This window comes from Acomys russatus, chromosome 27 (assembly GCF_903995435.1).
Source record: "Acomys russatus chromosome 27, mAcoRus1.1, whole genome shotgun sequence".
NCBI classification, from domain to species: Eukaryota; Metazoa; Chordata; class Mammalia; order Rodentia; family Muridae; genus Acomys; species Acomys russatus.
The window spans coordinates 7,159,353-7,176,478 of record NC_067163.1 but is presented as its reverse complement, the minus strand read 5'-3'; the positions used below and the strand labels follow the sequence as shown (position 1 = coordinate 7,176,478).

At 51.1% G+C, this 17,126-nt stretch overlaps 1 protein-coding gene across 6 annotated transcripts in view; it reads right to left on the bottom strand.

Moving 5' to 3' along the window:
* The window catches only part of Mcf2l (MCF.2 cell line derived transforming sequence like), a 106,232-nt gene that overhangs the window by 35,533 nt on the left and 53,573 nt on the right, over positions 1-17,126 (bottom strand). For all 6 annotated transcript variants that reach the window (XM_051170007.1, XM_051170011.1, XM_051170008.1 and 3 more), the window contains exons 3-4: positions 14,185-14,299; positions 5,199-5,289 (exon numbers count right to left, since the gene is read on the bottom strand). In XM_051170007.1, the coding sequence (XP_051025964.1) occupies positions 5,199-5,289; positions 14,185-14,299 (206 nt within the window). The remainder of the gene's footprint in view (positions 1-5,198; positions 5,290-14,184; positions 14,300-17,126) is intronic.

Sequence of the window (17,126 nt, the reverse complement as noted above, 5' to 3'; positions counted from 1 at the left end):
GAATATGTGTCTGGGTACATACATGATGCATGCTTGTACACTTGTCTCTATGTGCATGCTTCTGTGTATTCATGTGTTTGCATGTGTGCATGTACCTAAGGGAAAGGCAAGTTTCTCTGTGTATATGCATATTTCTGTGTGTGTATGTGAAAGTGTACAAGTATAGCTGTGTTTGTCTCTCTGTGCACACATTCATATGTATACACACACACACATACACATATATGCATATATATATATACACACACATACACATATATATCCATATACACATACCCACAAATAGACACATGGGTAAAGTACCAGTGATGACAAGAACACGTGGCATTCCCTTTAGTACCCTACCAAATCCACAGTAAGCTTGAAATGTTTCAATAGCAAATATTGGAGGAAAGGTGCTGACTTGACAAACAGTGTGACTACCCTAGAGCCACATCTCCCTTCCTCTAACCAGATGCCTCTGCGCTAGCATGACGCAGGCATTCCGCCACGTGTGCAGAGATCTGCGCTAGCATGAGGCAGGCATTCCGCCACGTGTGCAGAGATCTGCGCTAGCATGACGCAGGCATTCCACCACATGTGCAGAGATCTGCGCTAGCATGACGCAGGCATTCCGCCACGTGTGCAGAGATCTGCGCTAGCATGAGGCAGGCATTCCACCACATGTGCAGAGATCTGCGCTAGCATGACGCAGGCATTCTACCATGTGTGCAGTGAGCCCTAAGTTTGAAATCAAGGAAATGGAGTCTCAACAGAGGTCACACAGAGTCCGGATGAGCCTCACCAAAGCACATGCCTCATGAGCAGGCTCAAGGACAGATGGATGGACCCACATCACCTGGGGTGACCTCAAGCTAACAGGCAGCCCAGCCAGCTGCCCCCCTGCTCTAGTGAAAACATCCAGAGCCGCCTTCTCAGCAACTCAAACCTACACCACCTCATCTCTGCAGAGCTGTACCAGCCTGCAGACTGTTCTTCACAGACTGCACAGTCCCAGAGCAAAAGGAAGTCTCGCCCCTGGGTGGGCTGAGCAACCTGGAGGTTCCACAGCTCAGTTACAAGATCGCTTCCCACACAAGTGCAGGCTCTGAGTTCAATCCCTCAGAACGCACATAAAACGAAGGGGCAAGGAAGTATGCAGAAAATGGCGGCGCGCGCCTGAAATGCAGCACCTCGGAACTGGAAGCAGGAGGGTTCCTGGGACTTGCTGGCCAGCCAGTCTAGCTGGATCAGAGACCTGGGTTCAGCAAGAGACCTTGTCTCAAAGAATACGTAATGAGGAAGAGTCCTGGACTCTGGTCTCCTCACCCACTCACACACAGTCTCTTACACACATTTTCACAATACACATACACAAAATTAATTTCCTTGAGAGAAATATGCTTGGGCATAGATTTAGCTTGGACTAGGTCACCCATGAGTATAAACATGTATTCTCTATGATGATATCCTCAGGGTTAGTGCACACACACATGAGACACACAGACAGAAACACACACAGTAGAGCAGGGGAGGGCGCCATGTTGACAGAGCTCCTAAAAGTGTTTACTCGGGGGTTTTATATCCCTGCGAGAATGGCAACTCAAAACTTCAAACCAACTACTTTGCAGTGAGGAGGCACCTGGGCTCACAGCTCTGGAGCCAGCCATCTCTGACTTTGCTCACTGACGGAGACCAGGAACCTGGAGCATTACATGCATGGGCACACGGACACACGCTTGGCTCCTGATGGAGGTTTTAGGGAGACTGGAAATTTGGCTCCTCTAGTTTCTTATTTTTCTCCTTCCAAGCAAAGCTGGAGGCATCAAAAAGGAAAGAGATCACCCCAAAGCAGGGAATGCAACTCACGAGGCAGCACAGATGGCGGCTAAGAATAGCAGTCAGCCCAAGGCTTATGTAAGTGCTGCTCAGCAGGAACCCAGGCGGCAGGCGGCAGGCAGCAGGCAGAAGCCCCTTAGGCTTCCTTGCTTCTGTGGCACCCCGAGAGGGCCTGTTTGGTAGGCCTCCTGGGGCCCTGGCTGGCTGAAGCAGTCATTTCCCTGAAACTACCTGGACCCCAAAACCCAGTGGTTGTGGAGCACCCAGTCTGGGTGTTGTGCCTACTATAGGCTGCTTCTCATACACTCAGAAGCCAGGATCCCGGAGGAGCCATGCTGGGTTGGCTTCACAGCAATGTGCAGTGTGTGGGTGGTGCCTGGAGGCTTTCCCATTTGCGGACCCCTGGGTATGTACCCCACAATGCCCACACCAGGGTTCCTTGCCAGGTGACCCTCAGAAGCTCAGAGGGAGGACAGCTGAGCCCTTGTGCAGCCCCTCACTTCCTAGCATGCCGCCCTTCCCTGGGTTCCAGCTAGTGAGGCTAAGAGTGTGTTCCTCATTGCAGGAGTGGAGACATGCTCAACCCGCAGCTCTCCACGCGGCCCCGCCTTCTGTGCCTTACCCACACACACACAGCAGGCGCTTTCAGAGAGCCTTTCCGGGGTTCCTAGCTAGACCAGCAACAAACTGGCTTGTAGCTCCTGCCCCAACTCTGGGGATCTCAGCATCTTCCTGCATGCTGCCTGTCACCCCAGGACCCACTAAGCAACTTTCTCTCTCTCTACTCTACACCCAGCTTGGCTGTACACTCTTGGGTCCTTTTTTCCTTCATTTTTACAGGCCTGCCCCAGGCCTGGCCTACAGTAGTTGCTTAGAACACCTAGTGGAATTGTGTTGATACCATTGGTCATTTCCTATAATGAGAAAAATGCTGGAGATCAAAGACATTTGGGATAAAGTCCTGGAATAACTGGAAACTTCTGCTATTTCCTAACACTGGCAAATGCTGAGACTCCTGTTTCACGTTGTAGGAGTCAGTGAATGCTAGACACGGCAGTGTGCACCTACGATTCCAGTGTTGGGAAGGTCAGGAGCTCTGACTCAGGCTCAACTGTAGAGTGAGGCCCTGACTCAAAACCAGACAAAACCAACAGAAAACAAACGACAACGTAAAAATAAAAGTCAAACTCTTTCTTTACAGCCACTGTGTTCACAAAGCAAAGTTTTAAAGACTGGCCAGGCAGCTTCAGAAACCTACCTGTTCTAAGCTAACTCACACATGGCAAGAGGAGCCCAGCTGGAACCAGGGAGTGCAAGGCAGCAATGCCGCATGCAGCGCAGAGCTGCAGGACTGCTTCCATCTTGAAATGGAACTTCTGTGTTTCCTGGGAAAATGCTGTGTATTTGGAAACGCACCTTCTAACCTGGAGTGGCCCATAGATACAGTGTGGACAGCTCAGCAGGTGAAGGCTCCCCAAGTTGTCCTCTAACCCCCACACATGCCACAGCACATGAGCAAATAAATATGAGTTAAAAAATAAATCACAGCTGGGCAGTGGTGGCGCATGCCTTTAATCCCAGCACCTGGAAGGCAGTGGCAGGCAGATCGCTGTGAGTTCGAGGCCAGCCTGGTCTACAAAGTGAGTCCAGGACAGTCAAGCCTACACAGAGAAACCCTGTCTCAAAAAACCAAAAACAACAAACAAACAAACAAAAAACCCAAACACACAACTCACTGCCCCCGCCCCACACACACACTGTGATGGTCCCTCCATACCTATGACCAGGTGAGTACACGCGATATGTGTGTGAAGAAGGCATGGCCTGCTGGATGCATGCAGGCGCATAGCTGCACTTCTGTAAAGGCAGAAGCAAAGAGGAGGCATGGAGAAGGGAGCTTTGCCTCTGACTGAGGATGAGCAAGAGAGGGTGAAGGAGCAGAGGTTGCCCAGGTGGCTGCTGGGTAGTGACAGTGCAGGTGGAGGTACGTGAAGGAAAGCTCTGAGGGCTCGGGCTCATCACAGGACCCCAGAGAAGTCAGGGCCACACTGACTCCTGCCAGTCACACTAGCAAAACTTGTCCTGATGGCTTCTTTATGCTGTTGAAAGAGCCAGGGAGGGGGAAGCATGCTGCTGTTGGGCCCAGATGGGCAGGAGCCTGGTGCTGTCACCCGAGGACTAGCCCGCTTCAAAGACCCTGTCCTGACAACACAGTCAACCTAGGCTTCCTCCTACTGGATCTGGAGATGCCTGTCCCAGCATCCTGTACATACCCATCTGACTGGAAATGCTGGTGTGGACACACATCTGTCCATAGTTAACGGGACACCAGAAGCACCCGCCATAGCCTGGGACAGGGACAGTGACTGTAATGGCCCCGTGCCTGGAGACCCAGGCCAGGCATTCTTATCATTTCCCACGAATGATGACAGGACGCCTATGTGTGGGGGAAGATGAGGGAGATGGGAGCCCCTCACTCCTAGGTAACCCCGCAGAGCTGCACGAGGTGGTCACAGGATGATGCACCCTGAGAGACAGGCTTTTGCCTGGCCTGTAAGCTGAGAGCACCACAGCACACATGGAGTCTCTAGTTTTCTTAACGAGGGACGGGTTTCTTGTGGCACCTAGCAGCCCAGCAGCTCCTGGGTGGGGGGAGGCCAAGGTCAGCTGTGAAAGCCTGGCTTGGAGCAGGAGAACCTGACACTGTGCTATCAGTTGCCCAGAGACCCTGGGAGCAGCTGAGCAATCCCAGCCCCACGTCCATGGTGCTGGTGACCAACCAAATGTTGGGTCTTTCATGGTGACAGGTGAAACAGCCAGTGTGGGTGAACTCGTCTTGGATGAAGTGGCCATATCGGGTCTGTGGGTGGGTGGAACAGCTGCTGAGATGGGATTGCTGCTGCCTTAGTCCCACTGTTCTGAAATAACTGCAGGCTGAAACTGACAGCAAGTCTGCAACTTCAGGGGCTGCAGACGGTCCCTGGAACTGAGGGTCTCTGCACGCTGTGAGTGCTTGCTAATGAGGACCAACACATCTCAGGACAAAAGTTTAAGACAAACAGCCCAAAGCGGAGAGAGTTGCTTAGAAACAGGAATTGAATTCAATATCCAACTTCTAGCCTGAAGGCAACATGCGCAGAACCTCTGCTCAGAACTCCACCTTCTGCTACTCAGAGACCCACAACAGATCCCTAAGAGGGACCCCCTGGCAAAATGAACATGCCCAGAGATCAAGAGGCCCTCTGGGCCTGGTATGGCTCAGCCTACCCCTGACTAGGTACACTGGGAGACTCCTTAACCCCTGCCTTCCACACAGACTAGAAAGAAAAGCAGCCAGCAGTCACCCTGCAGGGGTGTGCAGGGCCCCACGAGGTACTCACGGCTATTCGCAGGACCGACGCCTTCACGGAGGTCCATTTGTCCTGCCTTCGGTCTATGACCAAGATGAATCCAATGCCAGCATCTTGCAAACTGAAACAAGGAGAAACACTTGGAGTCAGCGTGCACTGGCAGCGAACCTGGCTTCCACAGACATCAGGGACCCCACCATCCCATGCCATCTCTGCAAGCCAAAGCATATGCCAGGGAGGGGGTCTCAGCAGAGCACCAGGCTTCCGAAGGCCCAAGTGGCCCCACCCTGCAATTCTCAGGACTTCTATGTAAAGGAGAACAGATATTTTCCATTTGTTATTTCTCAGCATTGATTTGCAGGTCGGCAGAAACCCCTCTTCCTGGAACAGAGTAGCATCCTGCTGCACCGCAAGCACCAAGCCACATCTTTCCGTGCCTGGACAACTGATCAAACCACCAAAACAAGCTTCAGGACCCACACATCACGTTAATCCCAACATCTGAGGTCCTGTGTTCATCCACATTAAAAAATGGCTCCTGATGACATCACGGTTTTGGGTGAAAATCTCCAAGGCTTGTGAAGGCTCCCTGATGTCAGTGGGGTGTGTGGTGTGAGCTTTCGCCCGCCGCAGCAGAGACATCTGGGATAAAGGCAGGGCAGCATCGTGCAGCTGTGTAGCATGCCCTCGGTCTCTCAGCTCAGCCTGGCGGCAGAAGCCTGAGTCACAGGGTGGAAGTGGGAGGTGTGCTTCTGTTGGCTAATTTCACATGCCCGCCAATTGTGCGATGCCAGCAGCCACTGCTGTCAGCCAATCCTCCACAGACAGGAACAAGCCAGGCTGGCGGAGGCCCCGGCTCTAAGTGCCTGGTTTCCGAAACTATGAACGATTCTCAGCAAGCCATTTCTGTACTTAAGTGAAAGTCAGAATTCTACACTGCACTATAAATTATGCAGTCGGCAAAGCTGCATGTCACGTCTGCATCAATAGACCGTTCTAAGTCTTGGAAGCAACGTGACAGTGGCATGCAAAGCACACACCAGTGTGCTGATGACCACCCAGTGCACAGCGGAATGAAAACGCCACATGTTCGGTGACATGCAGAATACTCTTGGGGAAATGTCCATGTACAAGAAAGTCTTTTCTCAAGCAGCCTTCTGCTGCTGCTGGCTCAGCAGGACTGCAGACCCTCTCATCCGCCCAGCTGGTTCCACTGGGCTAGGGCCTGAAGAAGTGTAAACTGCTCTGGCCTGGGCAATAGAGGCGTCTTACACCTCAAGGGAGTATGAGGGCTGTACCCCTTCTGAACGGCGCTACACTGGCCTTTGCTCAATTTGCCGTGGCATTTAATGGTTGGTGGGTGAATCCAACTATCCGGGCCTCACCTGTACCATGTGGTGCACAGCACAGCCCAGATCCAGACAGGGAGGTAGCAGCGCTGTAGTGGCCACATGGAGTAGAGACCACTGACAGATGCCTGGCTGATGGGCCTCCAACCATCCCCTCAGTGTTATAGGCGCTTTCCCTATGGTGCATGGAACTTATGTACAATCACAGAAGCCCTAAGGCCATGGGACCGCTGGACTGCCAGGAGCCCACCTCCTGCCTCCCTCCTCTACTGTAGAGTAATTCCCCGGGTCCACCTCTGTAGCTCTGCGTTAGGCACCCAAGCCTAACCCTTTCTAGAATGACAAGGCTCAGGATGATGGGACGTCACCGTCCACAGAAGACTCAATCCATACAGTGCAGCTGCATGCTTCCAGTCCTAAATCAGTAGTCTGAGGAACACCCATAGAGGGCCAACCTGAAGGGCCTCTTAATAGCAGGCAGCACCAAGGGGTACACATGAGGGGAGATGCTACTCCTCTGTGACTCACTGCGGCTACTTCCGGCCCCTCTGCATCCACCTGCTGGGGCCACTAGAGTTACATGCAAATCCAGTGAAAGTGGTATCTGTGGCTAAAGTGATCAGTTCACAGTGCAGCACAGCCTGACTCAGTTTCCCCCTTTTCCAGAAGCATTTTTTTTGTTTTGTTTTTTGAAACAGGGTTTCTCTGTGTAGCCTTGGTTGTCCTGGACTCGCTCTATAGACCAGGCTGGCCTCGAACTCACAGAGATCTGCCTGCCTCTGCCTCCCGAGTGCTGGGATTAAAGGTGTGCGCCACCACACCTGGTCCAGAGCAATTTCTATTATGGAGGAATCATAGCCTCTTTCTCCAGTCTCACATTTCCCATGAACTCCCTCATGAGGGAGCTGAGGAGATGGCTAGTAAGTAAATTTGCTTGCCATGAGGTATGAAGGCCTGTGCTTGGATTCTAAACTCACATGTGAAAAAAGCTGGCGTAGCAGTGCCTGCTTATAAGCTTAGAACTGGGGAGAGTGTGACAGGAGAATCCCTGGGGCTCACGGTCAGCCAGCTGGGCCAAATCAGTGAGTACCGGATTTGGGGACAGAGACCCTGATGCAAAAAAAAAAAAAGTGGAGAGTGATTGAGGAAGACACTGGATCTTGACCTCTGGCCTCTACACACATGTGCATTTGCTCATATACATACATGGATATGTACACATGCATCCAATACACACACACACACACACATATGCATACACACATAAAGATACCCTTTCACAATTGCACAATAGGCCCTAGATCCGAGGCCCTAGCGAGTTTCCAAAGCCAGAACATTTTTTTTTAGGGGAACAAATTTCACAGTGCAGCCCAGGGTCCTTGACCCCGCCCCAGGCTAATGCAGAAGCTTGCGACCCTACAGCCAGCTTGCCATTTCCTGTGTGCATCTGTGCAAATGCCCAAGAAAGCACAGGTAGTTGCTGTTGGCCACACACAGGCACAAAATGTTCCTAAACCACCCCCCCCATCCACCCAGTAAGCTCTGTCCCTGCACTCACGCTAAATGTCTGGATTTTCTAAAGTCCTGCATTAGTGTGAAACTATGATCTCACACAAGTCCATTTGAGTGAAAAATATTATTACATGTGAAATACCATCTTAGGGTGACTATTGCTGTGATGAAACACCATGCCCAAAAGCAAGTTGAGGAGGAAAGGACTTATTTGGCTTACACTTCCTTATCACTGTTCATCACTGAAGGAGGTCAGGATAGGAACCTAAACGGAGCAGGAACCTGGGGGCAGGAGCTTATGCAGGGGCCATGGAAGGGGGCTGCTTACTGGCTTGCTCCTTTTCGTTATAGATCTGCATAAGCCTGCCCGCACAACACAGTCAACACTAGGCTGTCTTGAAATCTCCTCTGCCAACACCATTAATCCCCAGGCTCTTCAATTTAGCCTCAGGCAGATTATTTGGACAAGGGCAGAAAGCAGCCATATCCTTTGCCAAAATATCACAAGAACAGTCTCTAGGCCACTTACTAAGACTCTTCTCCTCTGAGACCCCTGGAGCCGCACCATTATGATCTACACTGTTCTCAGCACCATTGTCTTCCATGCTCCTACTAGTATGGTCCATCAAGCGCTGCTCTAAGCAGTCAATTGTGTTCCTAATCAAAGTCCCAAAGTCCACATTCTGCCAAAAAGCAGCATGGTCTGGCCTGTCACAGCAACCCCCCACTCCTGGTACCAAGTTCTGTCTTAGTCAGAGTTCTGTTGCTGTGAAGAGACACCATGATCACAGCAACTCTTATAAAGGGAAACTATTATAATTGGGGCTGGCTTACAGTTTTAGAGGTTTAGTTCCTTGTCATCATGGCAGGGAGACATGGTAACACACAGGCAGACACAGTGCTGGAGAGGTAGCTGAGAGGTCTACACCTGGATCCACAGGCATCAGGAAGAAAGAAACACTGGGCCTGGCTGACTTGAGCCTTTGAAACCTCAAAACCCTCCCTGGCTGACACACTCCATTCAACAAGGTCATGCAAGGGAGGGGGGACTTCCCAGGTGGGCTCATGAGCTTAATGTGAGATCCATGGGCTCACTTTATTTAAAGAGTGGGGGCTGGGCATGGTGGCGCACACCTTTAATTCCAGCACTAGGGAGGCAGAGGCAGGTGGATCTTTGAATTTGAGGCCAGCCTGGTCTACAGAGAGTTTCAGGACAGCCAGGGTTATACAGAGAAACTCTGTCTCAGAAAAAAGGGGTTTGGGTGGTAGGTCTCACAAGGGCTGTTTCAGGAATTTGGAGTTTGCCAGAACCTTCTCTATGGCCACTGCTGCTTTAGTTTTGAAGGCGTGTGAGGTCTAACCACAGTGCCACTGGCAGGAACAGCAATCAGAATGGCAAACGCAGGCCTCGGTCTGTCCTACAGCTTCATATTTCCTCAAAGGCCTAGCTCAGTGGGAACCAGCATCAGGGGCATCAGGGGGACCTACTCCATCCCGCGTGGGAACCAGCATCAGAGGCATCAGGGGGACCTACTCCATCCCGCGTGGGAACCAGCATCAGAGGCATCAGGGGGACCTACTCCATCCCGCGTGGGAACCAGCATCAGGGGCATCAGGGGGACCTACTCCATCCCGTGTGGGTTTGGAGTAGCAGAGGTCAAACGTGCCAAGTCCCTGACATCAGTGAGGGAACACCGTTCCCTGGGTGTGGCATGCCTGCCTCCCTCTTTAGATCAGAGCAACTATTACTGCCCGCAGGACGCCCTCACAAGGTCAGGCTTGCTTCTCCCTCATAGCTGGAGAGAGCGAGGGGATCGCTGGACTCTCACCTGAGATTCTAGGCACTCCTTCCCTACTACATGCCTCCTCACACCCTCACTGCACACAGTCCTGTCCCAGCTCCACATGGTTTTGGGGAGACGGTGCCTTTGCTATGATGCAGCTGTTTTGTAAGGTCACTCAGTTCATCACTTTGAAAAGATGGATGTGGATGTGATCTTTCTTTGGCTTCTCATTGGTCCCTTTGGTGTCACCTCCCCAGGAAAAATTAACCCCATTGCTCACATAAGTAGAAGAACTGTTATCATGGGATAATGGTAAACATCCAAGGGCCAAACAGCAGGAGTGAGTGTTGGGGCTGGGGTACAGTAGCCAGAGATCGGAAATCATGGGCTAAACCCAGTGTATGCTGGCATCTCATAGTTGGAGGAGGACACAAGTGTGATGTGTCCCCCTGTGGCGCCTGGATGGAACCAGAACATGACCTCAGGAGAGGGTGTGGGGGCCTGGAGAGAGGCAGCTAGTGGTGAGGCAAGCAGAGGCCCAAGGGTCACAGGATAAGTTCATCACAGATAGAACATCTCTGGCCAGTAGGACATGTTCCTGTGATTTCTCAGAGTGTGTGAAATGTCTCGTCCTTCCTGAGTGACACTGGCGTTTAAAAGCAGATCCTGGAGCACCATGTATATGATTTACAAATTACTAGTTATAAGAACGGAAGGGGGATGAAATGTATGTGAAAATAGAGCAGGTCAGTTGAGCCATAAGGCGCATGGTAAATGGTGAGATTTTACAATAGTTTGAGTAATGGCGCCCTCTTGTGGCCAGCATGAAGCTGCGCAGTCAGGAGGGGGCTGGAGCTGGGTTGTTCCTTACCCTTGGCCTCCTACCAAGTTCCCAGGCCTCACAGGTTGAAGTGGCAACTGGCTGCTTAGAGCATCCTGAGAGCATAAAGGAACAGAGTTTGCAAGGACCCAGCCAGGACCCTAGGACAGCTCCAGGACAATAAGGCGATCGTCCTGAGGGTACCCATCTTCCCTGGGCTCCCTGGCTGGTTCCTGTGGGCTCAGGGGCTTACTTAGAGCATTGGCCCAGGAGGCATGGGGCCAGTCAGCAGACTGACTGGTTCATTAGACTCTTCTGAAACACACAGGACCTGGTCTCTTCTGAGCAGGGACAGGGGTGGGGTCATGGAACAGGGTGGCCCCTCCCACCTGTACGTGTTATTACGTATGCCTGGCTCTGGGTAGATGTCCCCAGCCTCAAGCCTCTCTGGAGGCACAGGTACATGCTATGGGTTGGTGGAGGGCAGAGGGGCACCAGGTGGGTGTTATATGGGTTGGGGGAGGGCAGAGGGACACTATATGATCAAAGTCCTCCTGGCTCTGGAGGACAAGGAGACTAATGGAAGCCACGGTTCTGCAGCGGCTACTGGGCTCAATCGGCCTTTCTCTGAACACTAGAGAAGAAGTGAAATCAGGGACCCTGCTGTCGGAAATGGCCTGAATATACCCACCTCCCAGCCATCTTGGCTAAGCAGCCTCCTACCCGCCCTTCCCTCAGTCTCCCAGAGCCATGGTCTTTCCACAGAAGGCCTCTCTGAGTTCTATTGAACTCCTCAAGACTTGAGTTGGTCTGTGCTCAGAACCAGAGCTCATCACAGCTCACAAAGAAATTGCTGGTGTGTGTGTGTCACACGTGTGTGGTGTGGTATGTGTGTCACATGTGTGTGGTGTGGTATATGTGTGGCAAATGTATGTGGTATGGTGTGTGTGTGTGGCACACGGGTGTGGTGTGGTGTCATCCCTGGGCTGGTGGTCCTGGGTGCTATAAGAAAGCAGGCTGAGCAGCCATAAGAAGCAAGCCAGTAAGCAGCACCCTCCATGGCCTCTGCATCAGCTCCTGACTCCAGGTTCCCGCCCTGACTTCCTTTAGTGATGAACAATAATATGGGAATATAAGTAAAATAAACCCTTTCCTCCCCAAGTTGCTCTTGGTCATGTTTCATGACAGCCGTAGAACTGACCTGGACACACGAGGCTCGAGGGTGACATTTAGGAACTGTCCTCAACAGGGGACAGAAAATAAAAACCTACTCCTCTAGTGATGGCTCTTCACCATCGCGGGGCCCTTAGCATGAAAGCTCGGACCTCACAACTCCCTGCTGACAGGCAGGTGCATTGGCCGATTTACACTATGGGGGATCTAAAGCATTGCTGGACATAAAGGAAGCTGAGACTGGGGCCATGCTGCCCACCACGCGTGGGAGTGAGCAGTCTGGAGGTTAGCCAGTCCCTCTCTGTGGTTTCTGGTGAGGAAGAAGCAGAGATTGCGTCTTTAACGCAGGCGTGGCGGCGGCTTAGCGCAAGCATGGGTGCACTCTCTCTACCCACACACTTACACTCCTTGGAAACTTCCATCTGAATGCATGAACATACACAAGTGTATATGAGCATGCATATGTGAACACAAGTGGAAATACACAGGAAGCTGAGTGCATGTGAGAGTGTGCATGTGGGGAGCACAGGTGTGAACCTGTGCATATGTAAGAGCACGCATGAGTTAATGTGTAAGTGTGAGCATGTGTAAGTGCATTAGTACATGGGTGTGTATGTTAGCCTGTACATGTGTGACTGAGAGTACATGTATGTGTGTGCGCGCGCACGTGTGCGCACTTACACATGAATGAGTATGCAAGTCTCCTTGGCGGCCTTCCTCGGACCTGGAGGTGGTCAGGGAGGCTGGAGATTGCCATGGCTGGTATGGGGTGGGGGAGGGCAGCTCCAGAACCCTGAGAGGAGGCTGTGGGTGAGTGCAGACTGCCTGGCACTCAGAGGCGCTCGGTGAGGGCTGCTGCCTCTCCTGCTGGGCTCTGCTGGCACTGGCTCAGCCTGGAGGAGGAAAAGGATCATGGCAGACAAGGGCAGAGAAGACGAGTCTGCTGTCTGCGCCCTCTTCCTCGCCATTGGGCCACTTCCAGCAGCACACTCAGGCCTCTCATGGTGGGCTACAATCTACACGCTTCCCACTTCCGTCATCCAGCTTCCTCTGTGGTCTCAGGGGCCAGCGAGGTCGGGGCCACCCTCTGCCTGTCTTCCATTTCTCTCCTATATCCTGTCAAACTTGCTCCAGTTGCCCAAAGTGTACTTAGCAGGGTCCTAACATGCTAGGACAAGCCAGAGCGGCAGGACCCCTGACAGTCACTGAAGGGACAGTGGAGGCAGTGGAGCTACTGGTAATGGCCAAGGGAACAGTGGAGGTGGGGAGGGAGCTGCTAGAGGAGACCGTGGGGGAGGGGCTACTGGTAATAGCAGGCACAGAAGAGTATTGACCTAGAAACCCATGAACTGTCTACACCTACAGAGCCTGGTGGTCCCCCGCTCCTCAGGGCCAGCTTGGGCTCAGCTCTACTTCCTGGCTCAGTCTTACATCCGTTGGCACAGTGGATCTTCTTCCTCTTCTGGGGACACACAGGGGCTGTTTTACTCTTCCCCTACTCCATCCACCCTTAACCCTACCCACCCACTCTCACCCACTCCTAGCCAGGCCGTGCTCTGCACTCTGAACTTGCCACCCCTCCTTGGATGTCTGAGCGAGTCTCAGATGGAACAGGGCCACTTCTCTAGCTTCTCCCTCAGCTCTGTGACAGGCAAGCGGCTCTCTAGGAATCCTCCAGTCCCTCAGTCTAACTGAGACATTCTGCCACAAATCAAACAGTTCCCAGGTGCTGGGCCTTGCTGACGTGAGACAGCCATTCCTGGACCACCTGGATCACAGCGTGCAGGCCGATCTGACAAATCCTCTTTTAATAGACATTCTATGGGTCTGTCCCTAGAGGAGATCTTGACTAATATAAGAACCAAGACACAGAAGTGGCTGAAGCTACTTCTGCTTTCGTGGTTTCCAGCAGTCACCTCAGGCCAGTTCTCCCCTGCAGGCCGGTGACCTCTTGGGACTGATGACCAGACTGGAATGGAAACCAGGCTCTGGGGTTCACTGGGCCTCAGCTGCAGAGGGTGTTCTTCCACACGCGTGACCACAGGGAGCCTTTCCCAAGGACGGAGACAAGGACTCGCTCACCGTGGAGCCCAGAATGAACAACGACTAGAGATGTTTTAAAAGAGAGAAGTGACTCTATTTTGTTTTCTTGCAATAATTCTCACTAGTAGCTCATGCTGGACTTGAGCCTGGGATCCTGTGCCGGGATTACTACAATGCCAAGTAGTTCATGGGAAGAGGACAGGCCCAGGACCTGTAACAGTGGCCTCTGAGCTGTGAACCCTTTCCTCGATGAGGTGCCACCGTGACCCAGGACACTGGTGTGTCAGTCAGACAGAACGCAGCATGGGAGCAGCTGTGGCTGCAGAAGCTCCTACCTGGGGATGCTGGTGAGATAGGTCATGACATTCTGGAACTCCTTGTCTGGGATCTCGCTGAAGGCTGGGTAGTCGGGGAAGGTGATGACAGGGCTTCCGTCCTGTCCCCGCCCACCTGGAGAGGAAAAAAGGCAAATGTTGAGCAGAGCCTCGGCCTCCCAGCTGCCTCCAACAGAGCAACACAGTCTTTTCACCTACACTGAGTGTGTGCCAATCAGCCCTCGTCAAAAGAGCTTATCTTTATGGTAAATGGAGGCCACACAGAGGGCCACGGCTGGACACATGCAGAGAGCCCAGCCCCCAGTGGACACTCTCACATCACACCTCCTCCACGCACATCACCGAAGAGGGGGCAGAAGGATCGTGAGAGTCATGGAACCAGGGATTCGTCTATGAACCAGTTTCTCCTATAAATGGCTGCATAGGCAGATCACAACAACAGCAGTGTCAATGGACATGTTAACACGAGAAGAGGAGATTTCTCGGTGTCTTGCCCCTAGACAAAGAACCACAGGTAACAATGACTGCTGGGAGATCGGGAATTAGCCTCTCCCGCTGGTTTGTCCAGCGCAGAGCTGCCAGCCCTGAAACCACACACACAGACACCAAAAGTGGACACAGCAGGTTCTCTTTATATATGTTGTGTATACACACATATAAGTAACAAATATAACCAAATAAAAGAGGCTACCAACTTGAGAGTGGGAGGGCACGAGAGGGCACGGGAGGGCACAGGAGGCGGGTAACTGGGGTAGGGAAAGGAGGGGAAGATGATGTCATTCCATAATCAGCTTTTGGCTACTTATTTTGGTTCCTATAACTACCACTCTTCTCCATCCCAATCCCTTCCAACTCCCTAGGTGGTTGAGAAAGAACGCTGGAGGGGAAAGGGGACATGGACCTCTTTAGACTACTTCCTGCTGATTAGGGGCACAGAGTTCCTTTGGGCAAGTCCAGTCTTCGTCATCAGAATACCAGCAATCAGGAATCCAGCAATAGCAAAAACAACACCAGGAACCAGCAGCAACAGGGGCAGCAACAAGCAGAGTAGCAGGCACCACAGGCCCTCTCGGGGCTCTCGCATTTATACCCGCCCAGGAGTCCCCCGAATTCCAAATGTAAGCTATTTGCAGCTGGCAAAAATCACACCCCTCCTAGGGCACAAGATAAATCATAGTTAGCAGCTGAAGCTGCTCCATATACTACACCTGGAATTTCACATACCATAGTTGAGTTTTTAAAGAAACCAAACTTCTCACTGCATAATTCTATTTCAATTACAATAGACACCAAAGAAATTCAGAATATTATAAGGGAATACTTTATAAGTCTGTACTTACTTAGTTTGGAAACCTAAAAGAAATGGATGAATTTCTAGATGCAGCCAAACCATCAAAATTAAACTGGTAGCAAGTCAAAAAACCAAAACCAACCCATAACAAGTGAGGAGAATGAAATAATAAAAAGGCTTCCAACTGAAAACTATCTAAGACCAGATGGATTCACACCAGAATTCTACTACACATTCAGAGATCCACAACCTGTCCTTTTTGTTTGTTTTTTTGTTTTTGTTTTGTTTTGTTTCTTGAGACAGGTTTTCTCTGTGTAGCCTTGGCTGTCCTGGACCCACTCTGTAGACCAGGCTGGCCTCGAACTCACAGCGATCCACCTGCCTCTGTCTCCTGAGTGCTAGGATTATAGGCGTGTGCCACCACGCCCAGCTTACAGCCTGTCCTTCTTAAACTATTTTTTAAAAATAGTAATACAAGGAGCATCCCAGACTCTCTGAAGCCAGTGTCACTATGCCAAAACCAGGTAAAGACACAACAACAAAAAGAAAATTACAGGCCAATATCCCTGATGAACATATATCTAAAAGTGCACAATAAAATTACTTATAAACAGGGGCTGGAGAGATAGCTCAGAGGTTAAGAGTACTGCCTGTTCTTCCAGAGGTCCTGAGTTCAATTCCCAGCACTCACATGGTGGCTCACAACCATCTATAATGAGATCTGGTGCCCTCTACTGGTGTGTAGTTGTACATGCAGATACAACATTGAATACATAATAAATCAATAAAGCTTTTGAAAAAATTACTTATAATCAGAATAGAGGCAAAAAAGGTTACCCACTTTGACTAAGTTGGCTTTAGCCCTGCAGTGCAGGGATTAGTTCGACATAGGCAAGTCAACAGGTCTAATACACCACATCAACAGGCTTAAAGACCAAAGTCACATGATCATACCCAATGCAGAAAAAGCCTTTGACAAAAGTCCAGCATGTCTACACAATAAAAGTGTAGTAAGAATCCTAGAATTATAATTTCCTTTTTAAAACACAGAAACACTATAAGAATATGTTTTCATTTTAATCCCAGGTGTGGGGATGTGGGCTGCTCTGGACTGTTGGCAGCAGCTGACTATGATTTGCCTCCTGCTCTAGCAGAGGTGTGGTTCTGCCAGCTGCAGATAGTTTCTGTGATTGTGTGATGTTTGGAATTCTGGGAAATTTTCAGAGGCATATAAATGCCAGAGCCCCAAGAGGTGGGGTTGGTGGTTGTTGGTCATTCAAGGGGGTTGGTTGTGATTTGTTAGCATTTGTGCTCAAAGAAGAAACAAGAAGAAAGAATCAAATTCAGAGATCGCCATTGCTCGCTCTCCTCTCTTCTTCTTTCTCTATCTGGTGATAGGGGTGAAACCTGGGGGGATAACGGGTGGGAGAAAGAAGAACCCACAAAGTAGCAAAGACCAGCTACATGAAAGTCCTAGGGAATGTAGGGTAGAAGAAACATACCTCAACACACACACACACACACACATATACACACACACACACATACACACACATACACACACATACATACACACACACACACACACACACACACACACACACACACACACACACACAGACACACTGCATGAGAAACCTACTCCCAAAAT